Source organism: Pinus tabuliformis, chromosome 2_2, assembly GCF_031772625.1.
Source record: "Pinus tabuliformis cultivar Carrire ecotype Pingquan chromosome 2_2, CPIR1, whole genome shotgun sequence".
Lineage (NCBI taxonomy): Eukaryota > Viridiplantae > Streptophyta > Pinopsida > Pinales > Pinaceae > Pinus > Pinus tabuliformis.
The window spans coordinates 1,194,484,307-1,194,512,204 of record NC_142300.1 but is presented as its reverse complement, the minus strand read 5'-3'; the positions used below and the strand labels follow the sequence as shown (position 1 = coordinate 1,194,512,204).

Genomic DNA, 27,898 nt, shown 5'->3' with positions numbered 1-27,898 from the left:
AAGCCAATAAAAGTGACCCAACCCCCTCACATTTCCTCACAATTATCTCATTGCATTTGTGTGAGCATTTGTGAGGTGTTTGTGAAGAGTTGGAGTTGGTTTTCTCACTACTGCTAGTGCTACTACTTTTATAGTTGCAATTGGAGATCTTGATGAAGAGGAGGAGCAATGGGTTTCCTCATCTGACTCTGATTTAGAGTCTGAGCCAGATGATGTTAGCTTCTCTAGCAATAATGACTAGTGATGTTTTGTTGTAGAGACCATTTAGAGCCTCCTTGGTTATGTGTTTTTGTTCCGATTTGTATATATTACATGTATTGGACAATGCACTAGGTGCCATTTTGATATAATAGATATATTCATGAGCATGCTTTGACCATATGTTGTCTTCTCTCTATATTCTAATGCTTAAAGTTTGGAAACATGAATGAAAATCTTTAAAAATATGTTTTTTCATAAAAAATAAATATTTAATATATTTTTTTCAAAGGTCAAGTCATTGAAATCAATTAGGCTGAGTCGATACCAAGTCGGAGACGACCCTCGGTCGGTTTCAAATACGAGTCCAAGTTTTAAAACTATGCTATGTACAGGTCTATATCAACACCAAATTCTGTTAAATGTTTTCATTTGGATTAAATCAGAGAAATTGCACTTAAAATTTTAAGAGTATTATTTTCTTCAAGAAGATCAAAATAAATGCATACTGGTGAAATTAAGTATGACTAAATAGAATTACTTGACAAATTCCCATGGGATGTGGTAGCTAAAACATATAAAAGGTATCTAGATTCTACATCAATATTGGGAGGTCGTTGTATTACAGAAAGGTTGGCACACTGTTATCAATTGTGATTTTATGTAAGGTTACGAGGTTCAACTAGATCTAGCTTAAGTTTTACTGGGCCCTTGACTGATTTGTAAACTACCATGGATATTCCATCAGAAAAGTTCGTCACAACAAATCTTGTGTTATGCTGAAATCTTTTATTATGTAGGTTTATTTCCTTAGATCTCAGTGTTTTTATGGTATCTAGAGGAACTCACAACTGGGCTGGTCTCGTACTCACGTGACACGGGCGATTCCAATTACTACCACTATAACCTCTAGGTTATGTATGCCTCTTCCACAAGCACATGTGAATTGGAGGGTTTTTAACTTCGAACCTCCTCACACATAACACTTGATTTTCATGGCCATTGCCAATTGAGGTGGCCCGCTTGGGGCTTTATATTTCGGATTTATTATCACTAGCTTATTGCTCAAATTTATGAAAATAATTGAAATCTAAAAATAAAAGAACAAGCAAATGAACATACCATCCACAAATGAACACAACTTGTATGTTAGGAAAATTGAAATAAGAGAAAACTTGGCTAGTAGGTGAAGCCTATGCTTTGGGGTGGACCCCTTGGGGCTTTAGTTTACGGATTTATTATCTCTAGTTTTTAACTCAAATTTATGAAAATAACTGAAATCGAAAAATAAAAGAACAAGCAAATGAACACACCATCCACAAACGAACACAACTTGTATGTTAGGAAAATTGAAATGAGAGAAAACCTGGCTAGTAGGTGAAACCTATGCTTTGCTCTCTTTCTTCAGGTATGAACATGCAACTACAAAGTAAGGGGCACTCACTATTGAGTTTCCTTTCACACCGTGGACTGAATGATTGCTATATAATCTTCTTCCTCATTTGTCATGCTCTCAATTCCCACTCATAGATGCTTTTCTCAACTATGGAACAAGTACAATGCTAAAAGAATGGAATCCTCTATTCTCCTAGTGGCCCAATATTTAACATAGTCTAATTGTCATCCAACACATGGCTAGCCCTATGTATGTGACTAATTTGGGCTGACATGGCATCCACTTCGAACCATCGTGGTCAACTTGTGGGAGGCATAACTTCTCTATATAATCTTCGATTGATGTGATTTTGGCACTGTTGGAAAGGTCTTGGTGTGTAGAATAATGTCGAAGGGTTTGGAGCTAAGCTTGCAATGTTTTGACCCAAAAAATGTCATTTGACGCCTCAAAATGGTGCTGGAAGATTTCAGATCCCAAATTTCCAAACTAGGGCCTGACACTAAAATGGGCCTTGAGCCAATTTGTCCAAATTTTCCTCCCATAAAGGACCAAAATAGATGACAAATTATATAATGATCCATTCTAGTTCAATAACCTCTGACCAACTGAACTAGTTTGGACTGAACTTCCAAACCTTTTCTTATAAAGTACAAGAAAAAATCAACCTCAAAATTTAGATTTAAAAGCAGAAAATTATGTTTTGTTTGTTTGGTTAAATTTGAGGTCTTTCCCATCAATGGTGGAAATTTCACCATGGAGGGATAAATTCTTGGCTAAGTTGGTGTGATGGGGGGAATATAATCCATCAAGGTCACTCATAGATTGCACCTGGCCCCATTCATAAGATATAGTTTTTGTGGAGACAATCAGCCCACAAGGGGTAAAGCATATTAGAACCGGGAATTGAACTTGGGTGGGAAGATAACAATCCCTCACTTTAGTCTTTATTCATCCAAGATAAATCTCATTAGCATATGTTGTTCTATTTTTCTGTGATTATTAGAATTTTTGAGTAATGTGTATATTTTTAAGTATTAGTTTGTATTTCCAAAACAATTTCTAAACCTTACAAATGTGTTTTTTGAAATCCCAAACTTTTCAGAGCTTCCGACTCTCCAGAATCTACCAAATTTTGAACTTGGTAACTATGATTTTAATTGTAACCATTTCTAGGTTTTGAACCCAAGTCTCCAGCAATATTTGTTACTAAAGTCTCTAAAAGTTTCTGTGATCTGATAAACCTTGGATGCATTTCCATTGGATGTTACAATATTTGTCACGAAAGTCCTTTATTATTTATATGGCCTTATAGAGCTTTGAGCACATTTATTTTGAATGCTATGTATGTGCCTTACATATTTGTTACTAAAGTCTCTAAAAGTTTCTGTGATCTGATAAACCTTGGATGCATTTCCATTGGATGTTACAATATTTGTCACGAAAGTCCTTTACTATTTATATGGCCTTATAGAGCTTTGAGCACATTTATTTTGAATGCTATGTGTGTGCCTTACATTTGTGCATGGTGAAATATATTTCTACTCTGTCTAGATTTGGCAAACTCTGATGTTCTTGTACATTGTATGACTTGATCCTCGCTGTTCTTGCAGATTGTTGTTGGCGGCAGAAATAAGTACTTAATTAATGGCCATCTTGCACAGCCGTCGCGTGTCCAGAACCTTTTCCATTCTGTCCAGCTTAATGTAAACAATCCGCATTTTCTCATTATGCAAGGGCGCATTACTAAAGTTCTCAACATGAAGCCTCCTGAGATATTGTCCATGCTTGAGGAGGCAGCAGGGACACGGATGTATGAAATGAAAAAGGAAGCTGCTCTAAAAACACTTGAAAAGAAGCAGACCAAAGTAAACGAGATAGATAATGTCTTGGCTCAAGAGATTCTACCTGCTCTGGAGAAGTTGAGGAAAGAACGGGCTCAGTATATGCAATGGGCCAATGGTAACGCTGAACTTGATCGACTTAAGAGGTTTTGTATTGCTTATGAATTTGTGCAAGCGGAGAAAGTCAAAGAAGCTGCTATGAGTGGAGTTGAGCAAATGAAATCAAAGATTCTAGAACTTAAGAGCAATATGGAACAACTACAAATAGAAATAGATGAGAAGGAAAAATCAATTTCAGATTTAACTGCAGAAAAAGAGAAGCAAATGGGTGGAGAATTAAAAGTTCTTTCTGAAAAGGTGGACAAACTCTCTAATGTCCTTGTTAAAGAAACTTCTGCACTGACTAATCAGAAAGAAACTCTCAAGGCTGAGCAGAAAGCTGCCACAAAGGTAACAGATGAAACACTCCTTTGATATTTGATTGATGATGGGCTGAAAATCTACACCCATTCAGTTCTAACTGGCCAAGAGGACCTGATCTTTTTGTATTTATTATTATTTGTGAGGAACAAGTGGAAAAACTGTATTACTTGCAAATCATATACACAAAAAGTAGAGATAGTTATCCATAAAACAGTCCCACAAAATCTGTTTAGTCTAACCCTAGCACCGTTAATCCTTTATGCTTTTAACAGAACAATCACAAAGGACGGATATATATATGTCCCCAGTAAAATGGTCACAAAGGCCCAGTAAAGAGATTTCCAATAAATGTTTAACGACAGACCCATCAAAACCGAAAACCAGGGTTCTTATAAGCACAAGACTAGAAGGCATTAACTTATCTTTGTAAATCAGATTCACCGGTCAACTATTCTATAATCTGATTATGAGATCCCATATTGTTTGACTTTGATACGTAGTCACACATAGTACACTAGATATCTTTTAATTTGATCACTGAATACTACCTTTCTCTTTTTCATTTATGGGAAGATTACTGTTTCTGATTTCTCCTATTTTTCTTTACAAGTAACCTGAGGGAAATAGCTCCTGTTCAGGCTTATCCTGTATTTTGGTTTTCTTGTGGATATGCTATATATATTTCCCTGTCTTCTTTCTCGTTAATTTGTTACAGACTTATCTGCCTTTCTATTTTCCCAGATTTTGTTAGGTAGAGAATGTTGCAATGTTGTTAATGTGACTGTTTTTCTTCTTTTACATAGCTGCATAAAAACATTCAAGACATTGAAAACTCTATCAAAGAAAGAGATGCTGCTGTTCAAAGGGCTGATGATGGAGCAGCTGATCTGAAGAAGAAAGTGGAGGATCTTACAAAGACCTTAGAAGACTATGAGAAGGAATACCAGGTATAAATATCATAGAACTTTTTCAATAACCGAGGGTGTTTGTGTGTTAAATATCCAGTCCTTTCAGAGAAACGTATTCATTTATTAAAAGAACCAATATCCTTTTTCGTTCATTTGCAACTCACCAGAACTGAGGTTGAATATTGAATTAAACTCTTCTCCAATTTTTAAAGAATGTCTATGAGTTATGTACTCCCTGAAAAGGGAGGGGAGATAAGGTCAATCATGGAACACCCAACATGTAATAAACCTGTGAGCATTATACTTCAAGTAGGTGATTCTTTTCCAGCTCTTTTTTTCTCTCTTTTGAGAAGAAAGAAACCAATTAAAACAACAAAAACATAGACGGCATATGTTTGTGTGCATGTGTATCTATGTAAACACAGCTCTATCTAGAAAACTGTGTATGTACAATTTGCACGTGCACCTGTGCATGCAGATGTAAATACATGTTTCACATTCTGTTCATGGCTAGAAATTGAGTTTATGATATTTCTTGCTTACAGGGAGTACTAGCAGGGAAAAGCAGTGGAGATGAGGAAAAATGCCTTGATGATCAACTTGTAGATGCAAAAGCTGCAGTTGGTAGTGCTGAAACTGAAGCCAAACAACTGAAGACAAAAATTAATCACTTGGAAAAAGAATTAAAAGATAAGAAGAAGCAATTACTATCAATGCAACAAGAGGCAGTTGCAGTTGAGAAGGAGCTAGAATCTAAAAAAAAAGAAGTTGAGAAAATAAAGGCAGCATTAGAAGGTGTTGGTTATGAAGAAGGACGAATGGAAGTATTAGAACAGGTAGTTTAAACTTCAATTATTTATTGTTTTCTATGAAAGAGTAGATGCTTATTTTTTTTTTCTTTTGCAGAAAACTAATGTTATAATATAACTTTCAGGAACGTATGCAAGAATCAGAGGCAGTGAAGAAGTTGAAGGCTGATGTCAGGAGTCTCTCAGCCCAATTAGGAAATGTTCAATTTACATACAACGATCCTTCAAAAAATTTTGATAGGTCAAAGGTCAAAGGGGTCGTGGCACAACTTATACAAGTGAAAGACAACTCAGCAATGACTGCCTTGGAGGTTTTGTAGTTTCACAGTTTGAAAATTCTGTTCTCTACTTTTGAAGTTTTGTTCTTGAAAGCCATTGGTAACTACACATGCAAAATAATTTGAAGGAAAAGAAATTCTATTGGGCCTGAAAATAGTATGTTGCATGTCTCATTTTTTGCTAATAGTATGCAACTTAGTCGCGTATATTGTTCTAGGTTGCTGCAGGAGGAAAACTGTTTAATGTTGTAGTGGACACAGAGCAAACAGGAAAGCTACTACTTGAAAAAGGTGGTCTTCGGAGAAGGGTAACAATTATTCCTTTGAACAAAATTGAAGCCCGCACCATTCCTGCCAAAACTCAACAAGCTGCAGCTAAATTGGTATGTGACTATTGTTATGCCCAAAGAACTAATTGACTTTAAACTAGTTTACTATTAAGTCTAGTTACTAAATGTTTAGCCTATAGTTGCCTCACGTATTTCTGGTTGTGGGCCATGCAGGTGGGTCCAGGAAATGCAAGATTGGCACTCTCTTTGGTTGGATATCAAGAGGAGATTGAAGTATGCCCTGACCTTTCAATGAAATTTAGAAAGATTTAAACTCATCAGCTCTTGTTTTTCTCTCTAATTCCCTTTCTTATTTTCTCAAACAATATTAAATGGACCTGCAGGTACATGATCTTTATGAGATGCTTAAGATTTTTGGTGTATGTACAATTTTTGTAAAGATTGCTATTCAAAACGAGGCAAAGTAGAAATGGGCCCCTAAAATAAGTCACGCTTTGAAAATATAGAAAAAGACATTTCTAACCAAAAGCTGATTGATTAACAATTTTTATGGTATTTAAGATAAGATAATTTTATCTATGTTCCACCAAGAGTTGGAGACAAGGGGACGCGGGTACCCACACGCCCCCCTGTGCGTCTCCTCTCAACCGCGTCCCCCTGCCCCAGATATAACAAAAACGTAAATACATTGATCCATGCATAAGTGAATTAAATAATTGTTAAAAATGTAGCAAGCAGGGTCTTCAGGCTTGTGCCATAGCCAGTGAAGACCTTAATTTGTCCTTCTCCTAGTTTGAGTGTGAGCTCATAGGATAGACTTCAATTGTGGTGAGTTAATTTCTAGTTTATGGGAATAATCATCACACCTTCATGCATTATGTTGGAGCTTCAGTCAAGTGGAAGTTTTCATCAATTTAAATACAGGATTGGTTGGCAGATCGAGTTCAGTTAGCACAAGTTGGGTCTTCAGTGTCAATTGAAGGAAGGGCGAGTTATAACTCTAGTGATGAGTGGAGAGAACTAGTTCGACTTAGTTAACGTGTCAATCACAACTCAAGTTCTAAATTTGTACTTGCCTAATTTAGCATGGATCAAATCTACAAAGGAAGGATGAAGGCACAAGTAAATCAATATTGTTTTGTGCACGAAGGATTGTCACAAGACAAAGCTCACGAGTTAGTGTGAGAGAGGCTTGATTGTGGAGCGCAAGAATTATGTCCTAAAGAATAGTAGCACAAGTGCGCTAGGATTTAGGAGCTGATTGGTTGTTTGCAAAAAGGAGTTGGGGTCCTAAAAAGGAGGAGCTCAAGTGCGCTAAGAAATAGGGCCCAAAAGTGCACTAGGAAATAGGGGATCAACACAAGGGATAAGGAGGCCATGGAGGAGTAAAATTGAGGCAAGACGACAGAGTTTGTAGAGCAAGTCAAGGAGGCAGTGGAAGGATCAATTGTGTGCAAGAACCAAGATCAAGATGTGATCAAGGAAGGGCAAGATCAATTGTATTAGCTGAGTTTGTGTGAGAAGCAGAACACTTTCTCAAAAGAGACATAGTGCTTTGTAATAGATTCAATTGTTGCAAGGACAATCAATAAAATAGCCACATCAAGCAAGTGGGATTTCCCTGTTGGGTTTTTTGAGAAAAAGTGTGTCAATTTGTGCTTGTTTTTTGATCTCTGTGTTTTTATTCCACTGCATATGAATTGATAAGAGACTCCGTATCTTGTTGAAAGTAAACTAGTTTTAGTTTTTAGTTATTTATCTGAGTAGTTGCAAAGTTTCGTGGGAATTTAACAATAATGAAATGCATTGATCCATACTCATCATTCATACTGATATATACATCATTCATCCATACACGATGAGATTCAATAATGAAATACATTGATCCATATTCATCATTCATTGTTCATCATTCTAGAATATACATTGATTTAAAATTTAAATTCATGTTTCATCACTCTAGATTCTAAATTTATGTAAAATTCAAAATCATCATTCATCATTCTAGAATCAAATTAGTACTAAGCAAAATAGAGTATAGTAGATACTGAAGTTTGAAGACTGTAATTGTAAATTGATATAACTCAAACTCAAAAATGGTAAAGAGAGACGAGTCAAAGAATCATTCTATGGTCATCAATATCCAAAGCCAAAACTCGAAAGTTAAAACTGAAAAGTTAAAAATGGACATTGAGCATTGAACAAGCGTCATGGGGGATGAGAGGCAATAGTTAATTCATAAGTCATATAACGTCGTTGGGTAAGTCGAGTAGAGGATAGCCTAGTAAGTTGAAGTTAGGGATTGCAAATTAGTTTAAGTTTTGATATTTGTTATGTATTTTTCTTTTTAGTTCTAAATTTATTTATTTATTTTTGCTTTTTAAATTGCAAGGGTTATTAGACAATTAATCGCTTCCTCCTTGAAAAGGGGTGCTTCTAGGCTTGTGCTCTTGATTGAATGCTAGTTCCAAAGCCTCATACATGATAGAATCCAATGGAAACATTGCAATCCCCCCAATATTGAAATCGTGAGAACCTTAAGTTTGGATTCTGAGTGGGATCTAAAACTCTATTTTTTCATATGAAATCCGATCAGGTCAAAACCATCCTCAAACATCTTGAGACAATCAATGGTAATGCTAAAATTTAAGTAAACGGGCACAAATGAAAGATAAATGAAAATGTCACTTTTACTTAGGAATTTAACATTACCATTGATTATATAGCATTAGTAGGGCCCTATGGTTGAATATTAAACTTCCCCACTTATAAATTATTGTTTTCAAGCAAAATTAAGGGGGGGCGTGTAGCCTTTTTTGAAGGAAGGCTCCCACAAGCACCCCTTTTGGGGAAACTTGCCCCCTACACTGGGGAAATGTTTCCTCGTGTCTCTCCCTATATCTCCCCAAAAGGAGGATATGGGCAAATCTTTCCCTAGGTGTCCCCTCGTCCCATGTGCGTGAGAAGCATGAGGTGTGTGCACCCTTCCCTAGGGGAAGCATACTCATGGAACATTGGAAAAAAGTTCAATTTTGTGTCACATCATCATGGTCAAACCCTTTAAATATGGTCAAATTTGAGCATTTCCAAAACCACATAAGATAAAGTTTTTATGAAACGTGGGTTTTCTTCCTCCCGTTGAGTAGATCACTTTGGAGGTGGTGCATGCCCAAAACAATGGAATGCCCTAAGGGACATGCCGAGAAAACCGATGTGCCCCCATTGACAAGCTTTGACCAGCCATAACTCTTCAATTGTTGCTCGAATTTGAAAATTGCTATGAGGCATGTATTTGTCTCTGAGCTCTTCCATTTGAGACTAGGTTGACTTTTGACCACTAGGACCACTTTCCATTGGGAATCATGAAGTGCCTTGGGAAATGTGAAAATTGTTCAAGAGACTAGTATGCTCTAGGAGCTGTATGTCAGAGATCACCTCTACAAAGACAAGGCTCCCATAGAACCATGAGTCCTCATGAAAATCCTCCCATCGTTCTCCAGTTTGATTAGGGATGAGATCACCAAGATGAAGCTCTCAAGCGACAAGGCATGGCCTGACCAATCATAATGAACACTGACTTAATAGACAAGACACCAGGTCTTGGATGACTAATACATGGCCTCGCATGGTGTTTTACAAGGCTTTGACTTGTGACCTTGGGCTTACAATGGTGATAAATGATGTGCCTGAAAAAATTTATGTGCACCCACTGATGGAGGGGTAACAAGGCTCTAATATTGATCTCTACAATTATAGGATGACGATGTAGGCCACAACTTTTCTAAACTCTATGCTATTGTCCTCCATTTGAAGTTCTCTAGGGAGATTGAAAGGTGACAACTTAGAGCTAGAGGATAGACTAGATTTTGACGTAAGCACCAAATCATTGATCGCTTCCTTACACTTTGGGCCATCATTAAGGAGGTATGGCATCACTCTTCGAAAGTTTATCGTTGCTTTATGAACTTTCGAAAGGCATTTTATTCCACCCACTAGGAGGCTTTGTTTCATAGACTTAGAAGCATTGGTATCTTGAAAACCTTATTGATTGCCGTCATGTGCCTATACAAGTTGGTCCTTGCATCCCTACACATAGCTCGCAAGGCATCAAATTTTATCGGAAGGCCCCTTGTCCTCGATATTGTTGGGGATCTACATTGATGAGTTGTGGCCCTTCTTGCATGAACACATCCAGGATAGAGATGGGTAATTTCTCCACTAGGTCTTGATTTCAATCATGCTTTTCATTGATAATGTAATCCTTTAACCTCATCCCTTGAATGGTTGTAGAGTGTTGATAATTCAATAGGGCAATGAATATGTTAATTCTCTTTAACTTGATAACTGTGTGTGACCTTTTTTCTTATTAGCTTTGTTCCTTATTATTATAATGTGAGATACATCAAACAACTACCAAAACAATAAGAACAATGACATAGTATATAGGCTGCAAGCCAGGGCCAAGACACCTCCTCTTGAAAGGAAAACCCTTAAATCTCTTCTCTTCTTATAGATCCTTGAATTGACGAATACCAGGACCTTGTGACTCAGAAAAATACCTGCCAAGATCAATATCAACCACTAACTTGGCCTCCTGTTGCAAGAGCTTCAACATCTTATTGCAGATCCGAAATTTAGTCTCCTCGAAAACTGTTGTTGCCACACTAGAAAACTTCGATCGTCTTCTTAGAGCCTTCCTCTTCCCTTCGCTTGCTTTTCCTTGAGACTTAGGGCTAGAGAGATACCTACCCTAAGTGACCTTCACTTGACTTCTTTTCTCTCTTCCTTCCAAGATCGATCCAGAGATGACCCTTGTGCAGAAATCCTATCTTTGTCTTGCATGTGGGAGAGAGAACTAGCCAAACACTTCGACTTCCTTTGACCTTTTCTTCGTCCTCTCCTTCGACCTCTTCTTCATCCTATTCTTTGCATAGAATGAGAGATGGGTGAGTGATCCTTTGGAGGACGAGTTCCTCTCTTTATATAGGCCTCTTTAACGGGTAGACATGGCTCTTTACTCAGGTCGACTTGACAACTTCTAGACCAACTTGATCTTGGAGGGTATTTCGACACTTTAAAGACAAAAATAAATATTCTTTACAAGATACAATGTGCCCAATGGGGTCTTCAATATATGACAATGACTCTTAGACCTAGGACAAACCCTAGAAGCACTCAATGGGTGCTTGATGTATAAAATAAAAGACCTTGAGCATGAAACCCATGCTCCAATAATAATAATTTCTTTTCATTTTATAACTTACAAGAATACATTTCATACTTATGAAGACTGAACCTAGTTACACATTTTTCAACATAGGGGAAACTTAATACCTTGGCCTTGTTTTGTGACGTTTACGATGCCACTAGTCTCACTATCCCCAAATTTGCTAGCTCATGGTGTTAACAGGAATGGTCCATAGGACCCCTCGCTATTGTCAACACTTTCCTTGTTACAACTTGAGGTGATGAACAAAACCAAGTGGCGATGGTGGAGGACATAACCTTCAATTGTTTGTGAAAAGGTTTTGCGTATTGGCTTGTTTGTTGATGAGACTGCCCACAGCCCTGTCAAAACACTTGCAAGCTTTCAATGCTTCCCTATTTGGCCGATGGTGGTGGTCGATGACAATTGTTGGGAAAGATTTATGTCTGTCGACTTTGTTAAATGACGAGATTGATTCGCTACTCATTGGCACTTTGCCTCCTTCAACACTTTTCTGATAGGGTAGTGGCGACAAAAAAAACTGCAATTGTTGTAGAATACCTTATGTTGGGATCATTGTGTTGAAATTCTGATGTTCTATACTGTAACAATCACTTATCACAAAATTCTTTATGCTGCAATATTAGATAAACAATTGTAGATAGAACATAAATCAAATGCACAACAAAAGATAACCAAGAACAGAATGAGACACAAAGAATTTAGGTCCAATGACCAGGGCAAAACCCATGAGGTGAAAACCCAACCAGATCCTTCTTCTATTGGAAATCAATGGTTCAACAAAGATACATAATACAATGAGAGATGAAGAGAATGAGTAAGTTCACCCAAAACTGAACAAGATGTAGCATAAAGATTATTGGTTGTAGCAACTGATGCACACACTGAATCAACCTTCCCTTCAACTTAATCAACACTGAAACACCGAAGCACTGAATCAACATTGGCTTACCAAGTTCTGCTCTTACTCTCCAAGTCTCTCTCTCACAATCTTCTTCAGTTGTCTCCAACTCTCTCTCAAGTTCGAATTCTTCTTTCACAATGCATAAGTAGTGAGGGGAGAAAGAATGAGGCGTTTATATATAAGACCAACGAATCCATGCCATAAAGGAGGAGTAACTCGCATGCGAAGAGGGAGAGTAACATATGCCCATTTAGGAAATGTAACTCATGCCATTAAGAAGGTAGACATGCCTTTGTAATGTATGCCATTAAGAAGGAGAGTGTAACATATGCATTAAAAAGTGCATAGATGAATCTTTCATGACATGCTTTAATGAAAGCATAAGAGAGTGTAAGAGCATTAATGAGAGTGTAAGAGAACATTATTGAGAGTCATGATTGAGTGACTTGAATTTCTTTTTAGTAATAATATGATAGTATCATAAGATAATAATAATAATAATATTACTGATAATATTGATGATTAAGTAGACATTGAACTATTAGGATTGATTGATGATCAGAAGGGATTTTTCGTCAACAATAGTTGAATACCAATTGATGCAAGGTTATTTACTATTTTGGAAAGTCATACTTGAGACATTCTATTTTTAGAAATTTTGCTTTTAGACTATATTTTTAGAAATTCAATTTTTAGACTTTATATATTTAGACTTTTTATTTTTAGAAATTATATTTTAAGACTTTCTATTTTTAGAGATTCATCCCTATGCTACCAAATTTTCAACACACTAGTTAACAGAAGCACTGAAACTTATCGGATTGGACTAGCAACAGTGTTTTGGCCAGTGTTTATGCTATCCTTGATGGTCAATAGACAAAGAAAAAGATAGAAAAAGGTTTTGTACGTTAATGTGACTGCCTGACAGTTGTGGGATCAGATTGATAATGATTCTTTAGCGCTAAACCTTTATTAACTTCGGTGGCCAATGGTGGATAGATAGAAAACATTGGTGATCATACTTTCGTTGCCATTAACTCACAAAATGTTGGAAAAGGAAACAGTTGTTTAAGTGTTTGTTCACTGAGACTTTCCTCTGCGACTCGAATGTTGTTGCTTCGCTTTTGCCTTGTCAACTTACAATTGGAAGCTGATTTGGGTGCTCGACATAAAAAGCACGAATACACAGAGTCTTAAACACTAAGGGGCAATAATTTGAATATTATTTATAGAATAGAGAGAAATTAATAGTTACACAATTTTGCTCAGTCTTCCTCCATAAGACAAAATGATTCCCTCAGCCACCCTCCTCTAATCTAATCCCTTAATTACATATGAAAACTCTCTTCATTGAGTTTTTGTACACTCCAACATACTCAATTTGTTTCTAAATTATCTAACAAATCCCTAATTTAGCTAATTTATCCCCTTTTAATAGAAACCAATTGACACTCATCTACCTTCCTAACAATTTAGGTTCCTTCTAGACCCTAACCAAAATATTCCAAATTAAATGACTTAGGGAGCCCAGCTTTGCTTGGTAAACAAATTAGGGAATCAACTCTTCTAGTAAATGAGTTTTTGACCCAAGATGTCAAAAATGGTCTTAGCTCAGAGATGCTCCTGCACCACTTTGTTAGTTGATGATCAACTTGGATAAAACCAAGGTCATAATCTTCAACAAGTCGAACATGATGTTGTAATCTTCAACAAGTCAAACAAGATCCTTTTTGGTCACCATTTTTTTTCTAGAGGAGAGGAGATTGAGGTCACTAGCACATATACTTATTTCAGGGTACAATTCACAAGACCTCGCTTTAGTTTGTAGCTTGAACTTCAACCTCGTGCCACCAAGGGCTATAGATGCTTTGCCCTTCTTGAGAGGTAGTGTTTTCGAAATCATTTTGAGGACATATCTTCCAACATGTCACTCATGGACACCCTTTTCTGGCACACACTTTTATATGGTTTTGAGGTTTGGGGACTTAGTTTAATTAAGTTTGATTGGTCTTCAACATAGAGAGTACAAATCATCCTCCTTCGCCATATCATCAAATACAACAAGACAATCTCTTGGCCTATTGTCTGTGCAATTTTAGCCCCTAAGGGTGTATATTGTTGATTTGCAGGAACTCTTTGTTGAAGTTTTCTCTTTAGACAACTTATTCATGCTCTCATTCAATTTCTTAGTAGCTCAACCATGATGTATTTGATGACTTCCTCACCTTTTAGCTGGTAAATGTAATGATGTTCGTATGGATATTGTGATGTAGGCATGTTTATTTATTTATTTATTTTTTTGTTAATCTGCTTAGAGGAATAAACAACTTGGTAGGTCTCGTACTTGCATCACACGTGGTCGATTCCAACTGCTATCGCTATGACCCTTAGGTGCCTACGTATGCTTTTTTCGTAGGCACAGATGAATCATGGGGATTTGAACCTCGAACCTCCTCGCACATGACACTTCATTTTCACGGCCATCACTAATTGAGTTGCCACTGGGGGAAAATGAGGTAGTGATGTAGACATGTTTAATTGGATTGTATTATGGATTTTGGTGGGTGGTGATGATGGTGCTTACCATAATAGGATCTAACAACACACCATAATCCTCCATTTTATTATTTTCTTGCCATATAATGTGTGACATGATTTTGTCATATAAGTGTGTCACTCTTGTAGTCAGGTTGTGTTACTAGGTGACTTGCTAATGTAGTGGTTCATATCCCCTTTGTACACAACGATATCCACCTTATCCCATTATCTCCATTTCATTTGTGAAAGTGAGTTGCTCCTCTTCATGCTTGGATTGTCAAAGGCTATTACTAAAAGGTCTATATGAAAATGAAAACATGAAAGAAAAGCCTAATTGAATAAAGGAAGGGCCCATGATTGTCTATAGGTTATCTAAAGTGGCAAAGAGGTGAAGAGCATTGCTAAATAATAAATGAAGCTAGCGTCAATACCACCTCATTATTATGAGGCTTTCCCCTAGTTTTTGGCTTGTCTAAAGAATATCTAAATAAAAGGACGTGTTCATTGAACTCAACACCTGAATAAATGGAAAAAGGCGATAATTAAATGATGTTGAAGAATGGAAACTCAACGCTCCAAGCTCTCTCTTAGAAGGCTCTTGGAAAGGAATTCCTAGTTCCAAAGTTAGTCATATAGTGCGAGACGTATGCATCTATTAGCCTTGAGGGTCATGCCATCAAGGATCCCCATTTCATTTCCTTTCCACAACTATTTACCAATACATCATACCTTTGTCTAGCTTCCTCAAAAGCATAACTTGTTCTAACATTTGATTACATGTTGTTTGTGATTGTCTTTCATAGTATACTTGTGCAAATTAAAACACTAATCTTTATTATGTTGTGTTGGGAGAAATTATTAGGCTTGCACGAAGATGTTCATATTAACCATTCCAAAGAAAGATTCCAATGTTCAATAGCAAATAAGATTGCCATATCTTCTACCTACTTTGGACACTTAAACTTTGTTGAGAATAGGTTAGAAAATTAAGGTTGATTTCTATTACTTGATAATCGCTTGTGAATAGTTGTTGGCTTCTTATTTCTTTTATTATGTTCTCTTCATCAAACAATTACAAAACATATAAAACTTGAAGATCACAAGGGACAAAGAACACAAAGATGTAGGGTCCAAGCCAGGGCAAAACCCCACAAGGGGGAAAACCCGAACAACTTATTTTCTTATATAATTAGATCAAAGTGAGATATCTAAGACCTAAAAACTAAGAGCCAATCTTGCCACAAGACCCAAGTCAAACCTCCTTCAAACCTTCCCCAACCAAGTCAAATTCAACAAAATCAACAAAATCAACATTGGCCAACGCTCTTCAAATATGGTCAAACTCTGAAATTTCAGCCTAGCAGTAGTTCTGAAATATTTGGCCCCTACAACAGTCTAGAAATTTCTCCTGTGTGGCAAAATTAGGGCAGAAAAACACAAAATTTCTCCCTTTGACCTTTGCTCTATCTCCTTTCACTTTTGCTCTTCTTCCCTTGACTTTTAGTTTTTTGGTTCTCTCTTTCTTGGGACATCAATCAATGAGATGTGTTGTTGCACATAATGTTTAGTCATCGCAACAACGACTCAGATCGGGGGCTGTCCCCCGTGATCCCCATTCTCTCTGTTTAAGCTGTCTCTCTACATCGGGCTAAGGGGGTTAGACCTTACGGAAATTTAATAACGAAGAACGAGTTGGGAACCAACTAGTTCGGGAGACACAGTGAAATGACCAAGTACTTGATTAAGATTTAGCAAGACTTATAGGATTTGATTAAATTTAAATGATTGATACCAGTGCTTTATGGAGTCAACGATCTTGCTAGGGAAATTAAGACCAAGTAATTGATTAATAACTGCTGCTGAGATGAATGACTATCTTATATGAAATGCAGATCCTAAAACTAATGTGAGATGCAGGAATCTTGGTTAATTTTAGTTAAATGCCTATCTAAGTTTAAACCCTTCGATCCTTTCTATATTGAGCCTGATTTCATAGTAATTGGCAGAGAGAAGATAAGGTGAAGCACACTAAGGTGTGATTAACGATACCTCTCCATCAAAATCTAACATACCCGGTGCCTCTGACGCTGCAGAAAGTTGTGGCTCTGACGACTGCAAGGTCCCCGTTTTAAGCATTATTAAAAGCACGCTTCTCAAGTAAAGATGGATGGGTACCTATCTCTCTATCGACCAAGCTTATGCTTGGAAGTAAATTTTAGTTATGCAAAACTAAATTAATATGCAAATGCGCGATATGATGAGATGAATCTAGATTCAAGGATTAGAAACACTTATGCTGCAAAAGGCCCCCTAATCACCAAAATGAAATTTTCACTTCACTAGACAAAGACTTAAAGATAAACCCCTTAAAATATCACAATTAAACCACAAGTTTACTTCAAATCTTTTTAATACAATTATAGCTCAAAGAGAACAAAAACTTCTTTACAATTTAATATCAATACCAACAGATGCTCAAAGAACACTCAGCTTAGGAAACAAAAGATATGCAATTTATCACAATTGCACGACAGAGTACTTTGATACTTACTTGAAATATTCGCAAAATATTTAACATGCAATAAACATCGAATGATTCAAGTAATTAGATTATACTTGGAGCTAATTTAAAACAATGAGCAATCTAAATAGATGTTCAAAACATAAGAAAATGCTCAAATAACTTTAGCATGCAAAACATTCTAGCAATTAAATTTCAAAAAATTTAAATACCATGAAGAACTATGAAATTTAGATGCTACAATTAGAATGATTTTTCTTTAGTGACCCAAATCTAGAAAAAATTGTCGTTTTCTTGTAGTCAATCTTAGAGACGATTTAAAAAAATTATCTAAGCGTGTTTGACTATAGAGAAATAAAAATGTCAATACCACAAAAAATTCCCTTTAAATTTTACCCATAACACAAAAAGACACTAAGAAGGAACTTTAGATTAAAAATTTAATTATTGCTTACGCAAATTTTTAATGTGTTAAGTTTTATGAAGTAAATTTAATGTGGCAAATGATTAATTAAGTTTTTTAATGTGACAAGAATAAAAAATCAGAAGGCTTTAATAAATTAAATTTTTAATGGGCCAAAGGCCACATAAAAATTTTAGCGTGGGAGCACAAAGTTCTCTTTTGATTTAATTCTTTAGAAATATTAAAGTCACAAATAAAAACTCGAAATGGAATTTTTTTTTTAAATTTATATTTTTGTGTTTTTATTTTAAACAAAATCAAAATGTCATAAAAAGTATCAAAACGAAAAAAGGAAAAGCAAAAATGAAATTCGAAATAAAAAAGAAATATTAAAGTCACAAATTAAAATCAATTTTTTTTTAGTTTAATTTTTTGAGTTTCTATTTGAAAAAAAGTTAACACAAAAAATAGAAATGCAAACCAAAAATAAAATGTGGGAATTAAACACAAAAGAAAATCGAATTATATAAAAAAAACCAAAAACCTAACCTAAATGAAAAGAAAAGAAAACAAAGTAAGAGTAAGAAATCAAATTGTTTTGTTTGGTGTAAGTTGAAGAGGAAGGACATCGACAACGTATGGAGTTCGAGGGCAGAGGAGTTTTGGAAACGAAAAGCGAGGGCAGGGGGGATGGAGCTGCGCGGATGAAAGCGAAGGAGTAACAATTGCAGGTTGACGACGAAGAGCAAACGATTAATGGTAGCAAAGAGGAGAAAGGAAGTGTGAGTAGCGACGAGGGATAAAGGAGGGAGTGACGATTGCGAGTTTTATAGGAAGAGAGAACACACAAGTCGAGAGAGGATAATGAGCTAGAGCTGTGGTAGATCAACAATTAGCACGCAGATGAAGGGATTCAGAGGTGAAGGGAAAAAGGTGGAGGGCTCATGTAGATGGAGGAACTCGAGCTCGGATTTCGTAGATGATGAACACAGAAAGGAGAAAACGAAAAACAATTTCGAAAATTTTCCAGAGAAGGGAAAATTACAGCAAAAAAGAGAGGCTCAATAAGGCATCATACATGAGTAAAAGTGGTAGCCTAAGAACCCCAAAATAAACCCAGATTTTTTTTATTTATTAAAGTGATATATTTTTCTGCTTCAAACATGTCCTCAAAACACCGGTAAAACCCTCAGATCTAGATTTTGAAACCCTTAGACATAAAATAATTTGGAATAATGCCCTTGCAAAATGATATTGAGGCCAATTCTTACCCTCTAGGGCCTAGATATGGCTTCAAATATAATTTTTTCCTTGAGATATGCACCTGCAAAAATGAAAACAAAACACCTTGAACCCAGATATACAGAAATAAATAAAACCCTAAAAACCCAAGTCAGAAAACATTTTTTTTTGCTTGCAGATCTATGCACAAAGATGGTAGATCTATCAGATCTAAGGAGTATGAGTCCAACTTCGCTCGTAGATACGATAATCCAAGGCTCTCAATAGCTAGATCTATCAAATTTCCACAAAATATTTAAAAATTAAGTTTTGAAAATTTTGGAGAGGTACTAGCCCAGAAACACCATGCAGGAAAAATAATTTAAACTTAAGTTCCGAAGCTTATGTGAATTAGGCTCTTCAAAAAATATACACTGAGAGTTGGCTGGTTCAATCGAGAACTATCGCTAAACGCTCAATGAAAACTTGAAAGGTCTCTTGCAAACGCTAGATCAACCATCAAACCAAGTAGAGAAATAGAACAACAATGAAATTTTGAAGAAATAGAGATATCTGCTACTTCGATCAAAATTAAGAATGTTACCCTAGATCCAACAAACTAAATAAGATACTTGTATTCAGATTATTCTAAAAGAACTATTGATTGATAGTTTTCACATAACATTTAGCAGAAATTAAAACAATGTTACCATAAATTTGTGAAGAAGAATACCACAACACGTTGAAACCTCAAAGACTTTTGCGTTAATTCTAAAATGTATACAAGAGAGCATGAGAGCTTAGTACACGTTTCAGAGATCAGATGAAAAAACATATTAACACTGACCTCTAATTTATAGGTAAAATCTCCAACAGCTAGTTGGCTTGATCTCTGTCAAATTAATCTCGATCGTTCATAAAGATTTAACTAATATTTAATCATCACCGTCGAAATTATTTAATTTTTGAGGAAAAATCGAATTTAACATTTAATTGATTTTGTCAGACCAGGAGTAACTCCAGGCTTGGCAGAAAAACTGATTCGTTTATTTCATTAGGTAGCTATTGTTATATACATGAATGTGACTGATCGGTTCATCTTCTTGATGACTGTTCACATTCCAAATTCACCCAATCGCAGAGGATTAGGTGTCAACATTCCCCTCCTTAATCTGAAGGGATGTTGGTGAGTCCAAGCATCGTTCTGAATCTTTCAAGCTTTTCTCTTCCAAGCGCTTTGGTGAAGATGTCTGCAATTTGCTCATTTGTGGAACAATGACGAAGATGGATTGTTTTGGCCTCAACATGATGTCGGATCAGATGATATTTAGTATTGATGTGCTTTGTACGATCATGGAACTTTGGGTTCTTGGCCAACTTTATTGCAGAGGTGTTGTCAATCATGAGTGGAGTTGATTGTACTTGTTTTACCTGCAAATCTTCAAGAATTTTCCTGAGCCACACAATTTCTTTCGTTGCTTCAGCTGCTGCCACGTATTTTGCTTCTGTTGTGGAATCTGCTGGAACTGATTGTTTGCGTGATCTCCAGGAGACAGCTCATGATCCAAGACTCATAACATATCCTGAAGTAGATACTCCAGTTTCTTTGTCTCCATCAAAGTCTGAATCAGAGTATCCAATCAAGCTGAAGTGGTCCACCTGTGTATACTTGATTCCAAGGTCTTGAGTTCCCTTCAAGTACCTTAGAACTCTTTTTGCAGCAGACCAATGTCCCTCACAAGGCTTTTGCATGAACCCGGAGAGGATTCCAACAGTAAATGAAATGTCTGGTCTGGTAGTAGTGAGGTAGATGAGACTTCCTACAAGCTGTCTATACTTTGTTGCATCCTCAAATTCCTTTCCTTCAATAGATGTGAGCTTTAAGTTTTGTTCCATTGGAGTAGAAAGAGGATTGCACTCTGTCATGCCAAATATGTTTAACAAATCTCCAATGTATTTCTTTTGAGAAAGAAATATGGATTTTGGATGTTGGGTTACTTCAATGCCAAGATAGTAATGAACATAGCCCAAATCAGTCATTTCAAAACTTTTTCCTAATTCTTTCTTTATGGATGCAATATAGCTTTCATTGTTCCCTGTCATTAAAAGATCATCTACATATACCACAAGATATACAACTGTTTTGCCAACTTTCTTGACAAATAAAGTTGCATCATCAAGATCAAAATGATTGAAGTTGAGTTTGAGAAGATGCTCAGTTAGTTTTTCATACCAGGCTCGTGGTGCTTGTTTGAGGCCATACAAGGACTTCACAAGTTTGCATACTTTATGTTCATGTCCTTTCACAGCAAATCCTTCAGGCTGGGACATAAAAACATTCTCTTTTAGATCTCCATTCAAGAATGCAGTTTTTACGTCCATTTGATGGACTTTCCAACCGTTCTGAGCAGCTAGTGCAAAGAGTGTCCGGATGGTGGCCCATTTTGATGTGGGGGCAAAAGTTTCCTCATAATCGACCCCTTCCTTCTGTGCAAAGCCTTTTGCCACAAGCCTAGCTTTGTGCTTGTCAAGTGAGCCATCAGCTTTGTATTTGTTCTTGTAGACCCACTTGCAGCCAATTGGTTTGGTTCCAAATGGAGGATCAACCAGTTTCCAAGTGCCATTCTTTATGAGGGCATCATACTCCTTTTTCATCGCTTCTTTCCATTCATCATGAGAAGCAGCTTCTTTGAAGGAAGTTGGTTCAAAATCTGTAGACAAGTTCAATTCACAATCATAAGTAACATCCATATCAACAGGTGAATTAGAGTCATCTACATCACCTCCATTTTGTCGGTTTGAATTTCTGGTTTCTGTTTTTCCAATTTCATCAGGATGAACACTTTCAAGTGTCTTTGTCAGCCACTTCGGGGGACCTTTCTGAGATGGTCCAGGCTGCTCTGTTGATTGAGTTGGGACTGAATCAAGATTGAGTCTCCCAATTCTATCAATTACATCACTTAAAGCATCATCCGTTGTTGGAGTGTCATGCAGGGGAGATTGTTCTTCAGAAGAAGATTCCACATGTTGATCTAGTATAGGAATCCCCCCTTCAAGATGTGGAATCTGATTATCAAATTCTTGAAATGATTTTGTTTTTGCGAATCTATCCAAGCGATCAAGTTGCCGCTCAACAACATTGTCAGATTTGGATGATTCCAGAAAAATGACATCTCTAGATACAACAAACTTTTTATTTACTTCATCATAGAGGCGGTATGCTTTAGAGGTGTTTGAATACCCCAGGAAGATACACTTACGACTTCTAGCACCAAGTTTGTTTCTATGTATCTTTGGTATCAAAGCATAACAGGTGGAACCAAAGATCCTGAGATGTTTTACCGAAGGAACATGTCCATACCACAATTCATAAGGAGTCTTGTTTCTTATAGCATTAGATGGACATCTATTCTTTATATATGCAGCACATAGAACAGCATCAGCCCAAAACATTATCTTTACATTTTTGAAGAAAAGCATGGATCGTACCATATTCAAGATTGTTCTATTCATTCTTTCAGCTACACCATTTTGTTGGGGATTATAAGGCACAGTTTTTTGATGTTTAATCCCATATTGGCGAAGATAGTGTTCAAATTCATTTGATGTGTATTTTTTTCCATTATCAGTGGGAATAGACCCAATATGAGATTGTGCATCATTTTCAATCCATTTATGAAAATTCTTGAATGTTTGAAAAGCATCAGATTTGTTCTTCAATAAATAAACCCAACACATTCTGGTGTAATCATCAATAAATGTCATGATATATTTATTTCCATTTGCAGAAGAAACATGCATTGGACCACATAAATCTGAATGAATAAGTTCAAGCTTCCTATGTGCTCTTGAATGTGAGTCATGAAAAGACTGTTTGCTATGCTTTCCTAGAATGCAAGCATCACATTGCTTATGTTTCCTAGGAATTGTAGGCAAACCAGCAACACCATTTTTCTTCAATAAGCGGAGACTGTAATAGTTTAAATGTCCAAATCTAGCATGCCATAATAAACTTGATGGAAGTGTACCTTCTTCATGATGAGAAATATATGAGAAATGTTGTGCATGAGCAGAGGTTCCTTGCAGTTTGAGAAGTCTTTCTTCTTCTATTCCCCTCATGACAAGTGAGTGGTCAGATGCTTTTCTTACCTCAAGTTTGCCATCAAACATATGAATGGAGTGACCTTGCTGGCGGATGTGGACCAAGGACAACAAGTTTCTCTTGAGCTGTGGGAGATATAGAACATGATCCAGAAGAAAGTCTGGAAGACCAGGCAGTTTAAGCCTGATTGTGCCAAGCCCTGATGGCTTGATTTTTGACTGATCTGCAAAGTATACTGCTCCATCAACATTGTCAATGAAATCTTCAAAAAAATCTTTCCTATGAGTCATATGACAGGTTGCTCCTGAATCAAGCAACCAATCATTTTTCGAAGAAGCAAGTGAAGCATTAAACAAATCTTCATTTACTCCAATGTTACATTGTGCCTCAATATAGTGAGCGGATTCAGGTGCTTTACCTTTGTCTGTATCATCAGTTTTACCTTTCTGCTGGTTTCTTTTCTGCTTAATTTTGTCCCATGGTAGCTTGCATGTAGAAGCATCATGTGATCCATTTCGTTTGCAGCGAATGCAATGCAGATCTGCTTTTTCTGCTTGAGAATGTCTGCCCCCCCTGCCTCTGAAATATCTTCCTCTTCCTCTTCATCCACCTCTTCCTCTTGTAGAATCTTGAGCAGGATACTTTTCTTTATGAGCAAGGCACACAGTCTCTTCAGAAGATTCAGGGGCTGTCTTCTTTCCAAAGGCTTTCTCTTTCAGCAAACTTTTTCACAAGAGAGTCAAAGGTTATATCTTTGAGATTTCCATTTGCTTGCAAAGACTCAAGATAATTGGAGTATGTAGGATAAAGTGCCTTGAGAAAAGCAATAAGAGAGATATCCAACTCAACCTTAGTGGATTTGATATCATGCATTATAGACTTTATTTTAGATGCAAGAGCAAGAGGATCATTATTTTGCAGTTCAAGAGTGAAGAGTTTAATCATGAGTTGGACTACTTCATGTGCAGAATGTGAGTCATAGAGTTCTTTCAGCTTTTGTAAAGCTTCAAAGGCAGTTGAATATGATGAAATATGGCGACTCACCTCTTTATTTACAGATGCTGCGATTAATGCATAAGCTTTGCTGTTCTTGTTTTCCCAAATGGCGAGCTCTTTGTCTGATGTAGGCTGCACTGGGTCATTGTCTCCTTCTCCGACACACACTCCTTTCCACAACTCATTGAAGATGAGGGTGTGTTTTATCATCCGGGACCATTCAGGATAGTTCTCCTTGCCAGTGAGAACTATTCCTACCATAGAGATGATTGAATGCATTCTGTGAAAAAAATAACTTCTGCTGATAGAATAATACTTCTAATGGCAAAAAGAATGTGCTTTTGTGGAGAAAAAAAACTTTTGCTGCTAAAAGAATGATTCTGATTTTGCTACGCCATTTATATATTATTGACTATTGAAACGAATGCTGATAACATGCTACCACTGTAACATATATCACCACATATATATCACCGCATAAACAATTTGAGCGCTTGTGTTAAACGCTGCCACTGTAAAATATGAGCACTGTGTTGAACGCTATCACCGTACCATATATCACAGCATATATATATCACATAAAAATTGAGCGCTTGTGTTAAACGCTACTACTGTAACATATATCACCGCATATACATAAACAATTCGAGCGCTTTGTGTTACTACTGTAATATATATCACATCATATACATAAACAATTGAGCGCTTTGTGTTAAATGCTGCCCAAACGTCCGCGGGACATGGTATTAGTGGGCGAATCTGAGATCAATTACACCGTCTACTATGTCAGTTACACCATCTACCATGTCAGGCCATTGCTGGGCGGTCTCGGAAGAATATAGCATCCAGTGAGGATGGTGGGTAATACACCGTCCTAGCTCATGGGTTTACCCAAACGTCCACGGAACGGAATCACCTAAACTTAATGATGGCAAGCAATTTTGAGAGGTAGACAGTATGCCATGGTTCGAAGAACTAGAAAAATGCTTGATTCAAACAATGCAGGGGTTAGCAGACAGCAAATCAAATATCAACTTCCAACGTTTACTGTTCCCCCACTGCGCCGGAAGTATTTTTCAACAACAATTTTTAAATCTTTGGAGCGATTCTTTACACTATAGTATGCCGCACTCACTGTCAATACAGACAATACAGTGATAACAATGGCTTCCAGGTTACAATGGCTCTATCACGGTACCATCTTTTCGAGTCCCCTCAAACAGCAGTTGCTTTCCCTTCAACCGCCACAACAGATCTTTGGCATCGAAAGCTTGGTGGACAGATGCGTTAATGGACAGAGCCCAGAGGCGCTGGAACGGTTTTGGATTTTGAGTGAATTCAGGGCAGCGCAGGTGTGCTATAATGACGGAGGCATTTGAGGACAGAGCTCAGGTCAGAACGACAGAGGACAATAGCAGAAATGAAGGGAGTTACAACTATTTTAAGAACTGGCTCTGATACCATGTCAGACCAGGAGTAACTCCAGACTTGGCAGAAAAACTGATTCGTTTATTTCATTAGGTAGCTATTGTTATATACATGAATGTGACTGATCAGTTCATCTTCTTGATGACTGTTCACATTCCAAATTCACCCAATCGCAGAGGATTAGGTGTCAACAGATTTTTAATTAACTCAAAATTAATTATTTTGAGTTAATTTCCTAAAAAAATTGACTTTGACTTAACTACCAAGGCCCAAGGGTCCAAAATTTCTTGATTTCCTCAATATTCCCTTCGTTGGGGACCTCAAAAAATTAACTTCTTTAAACCCACGAATTTCACCTTTCGAGAAATTAATTTTACCTATGACACAAAATTAATTAAATTTCTGGCTTATGATTTAATTTAATTTTTCCAGAAAATTTAATTAACTTACTGATGAGGGGATTAATAATATTTCCAACCCTCTAATATTTAACCATGGTGTCTAACTATAAGGGACCATGCACTAAATATTTTTTACATCAAGATTTTACAATACATAAAGGGGGAATACCTGTTCGTTATAGACCCTCAACTTTTACCCACTTCTGCGACACAAAAATATGATCCAGTAGATCAAGTAATCTATAATACAACAATCTAGCCAATTAGCTAGGATTATTCGCAAATGACTTTTACAAAGACTCGTTAAAAAACATTAGGACTCACTTAATATCTTGTTGACAACATCCACCCTAACTTTGGGGTGAGGTTGGAGGGGAAAACTCCATCGATCATTTGTGTCTAGAAACACAGATGAATTAGTGAGACAAAAACCTCCTAAGCTAGAAATTGTCGTCAAAATATTATGCTTACCTAGGTTGTTACATACATGATGGTCTTACTAAGATCATTTACATTATAATCATGCATAATGGGTTTACATCTTTAACAAAATTGTCGACTGATGATGAAATCTGAAAGGCGAGAACACTTAAACATGATAGATCCCTGTTAAGAAAAAAGAGGTGTATTGCTATGGGGTCATTGACATAGAGTGGTCAACAAGATGAATTGGTGCTCATATGAGGTCGAATTGCTGTCTATATATACACAACCGTGAGGTCGAATAGGTGCCTTTCGGGGCCGACTTGTCTAGGAGGGTTGACTTGGTCTTATGGGGGACAAAATTACTCTTTTGACTCATTTTTGTTCTCTTACAAATATTCCAAATGGGACTTTGACACATGACAAATTTTGTTTTTCACTCAATAAACCCTAGAAGCATGGAGAACATGCTTTGACTAGAAAATAATAATAATAATCTTTTTTTTTTCTTCTTCTTCTTTTTGTTTCTACATGAAATACATATTGATACAAGGGCAATGATAATTATGAAGACCTAACCTAGCTACATTTTTCAACACTCCTTGTTAACTAGGGAGGTATTACCCAACAGGATATTAGGATACTCTCAAATTGAAATATTCTCATAAGAAGAGTTTAGATTAGTAAGCATCTTCATCATCATAACTAACATTGTCAAACATAGGAATGCATTGAATAACAAGCTTTATCTCTCCACTAGATCAAAGCACAATGCCGAGAGGCATAAATTTGGGCACCGCCACCGCCTCTCTCGAGGCACGTACCCCACCCGGATGTTCACCAAGTTTGCCCTCACATGACTATTCTTATGTTGGATAACCTATCCTCGAAGAATATCGGTCCTCAGGACTGCTCTTATCTTGGATACCTTATCCTCGAAGAGTATCGGTCCTCGGGATTACTCCTATCTTGAATACTATTCCTCAAGGAGTATCGATCCTTGATGCTTATCAAATCCTCCATTCTCCCAACCAGTGCTTGCACCAGGCTTATGACTATTAGTCCTGGCCATAGTGCATGACTTATGAAGAATACGATGTCCATCATCGCTCCCTCTCAATCAGGCAGGTAGTCATCACTCCCTCTCAAACAGGGAGAAACAACAAGCCTAAGCTTGTCTCAAAAATAAGCTTGTCTCATTGGCTACATGTTCTTTCGTGGAGATTTGTTTGTAGCTGCTGGGATCCTTATTTGCATCACGTTATAACGAGTTTCGACCTTCCTAGATCTTCAACAATCAATCAAGTAATTCATCAAATATATTATGGAGCCAAACTTCTTCATGGTTTATTGCACAAGCCTTTCTTCGAAATAAGATTTTTCTCATGTTTTTCCAAGACATTATATTAACTTCTATACATCAATAATATCTCTATCAACGTTATTACTGTCAACTCAATCAATGCATTTTTGAATTGAACCAATTAGCTATTGGTACAACAATATCATAACTCTTCAACTTCCTGCCAAACCAATTATAACTCCCTCTTTTTGGCCAAGGTGTGTGGATTTCTTTAGAATCCATATCAAA

The 27,898-nt window shown here is 36.7% G+C and overlaps 1 protein-coding gene across 1 annotated transcript in view; it reads left to right on the top strand.

The window, feature by feature from the left end:
• Nucleotides 1–27,898, top strand: part of LOC149197778 (structural maintenance of chromosomes protein 2-1-like) — a 103,846-nt gene that overhangs the window by 29,343 nt on the left and 46,605 nt on the right. Inside the window, exons 2-7 of the mRNA XM_089405965.1 lie at nt 3,205–3,885; nt 4,662–4,805; nt 5,312–5,602; nt 5,701–5,886; nt 6,072–6,236; nt 6,357–6,416. Of these exons, the coding sequence (XP_089262091.1) occupies nt 3,205–3,885; nt 4,662–4,805; nt 5,312–5,602; nt 5,701–5,886; nt 6,072–6,236; nt 6,357–6,416 (1,527 nt within the window). The remainder of the gene's footprint in view (nt 1–3,204; nt 3,886–4,661; nt 4,806–5,311; nt 5,603–5,700; nt 5,887–6,071; nt 6,237–6,356; nt 6,417–27,898) is intronic.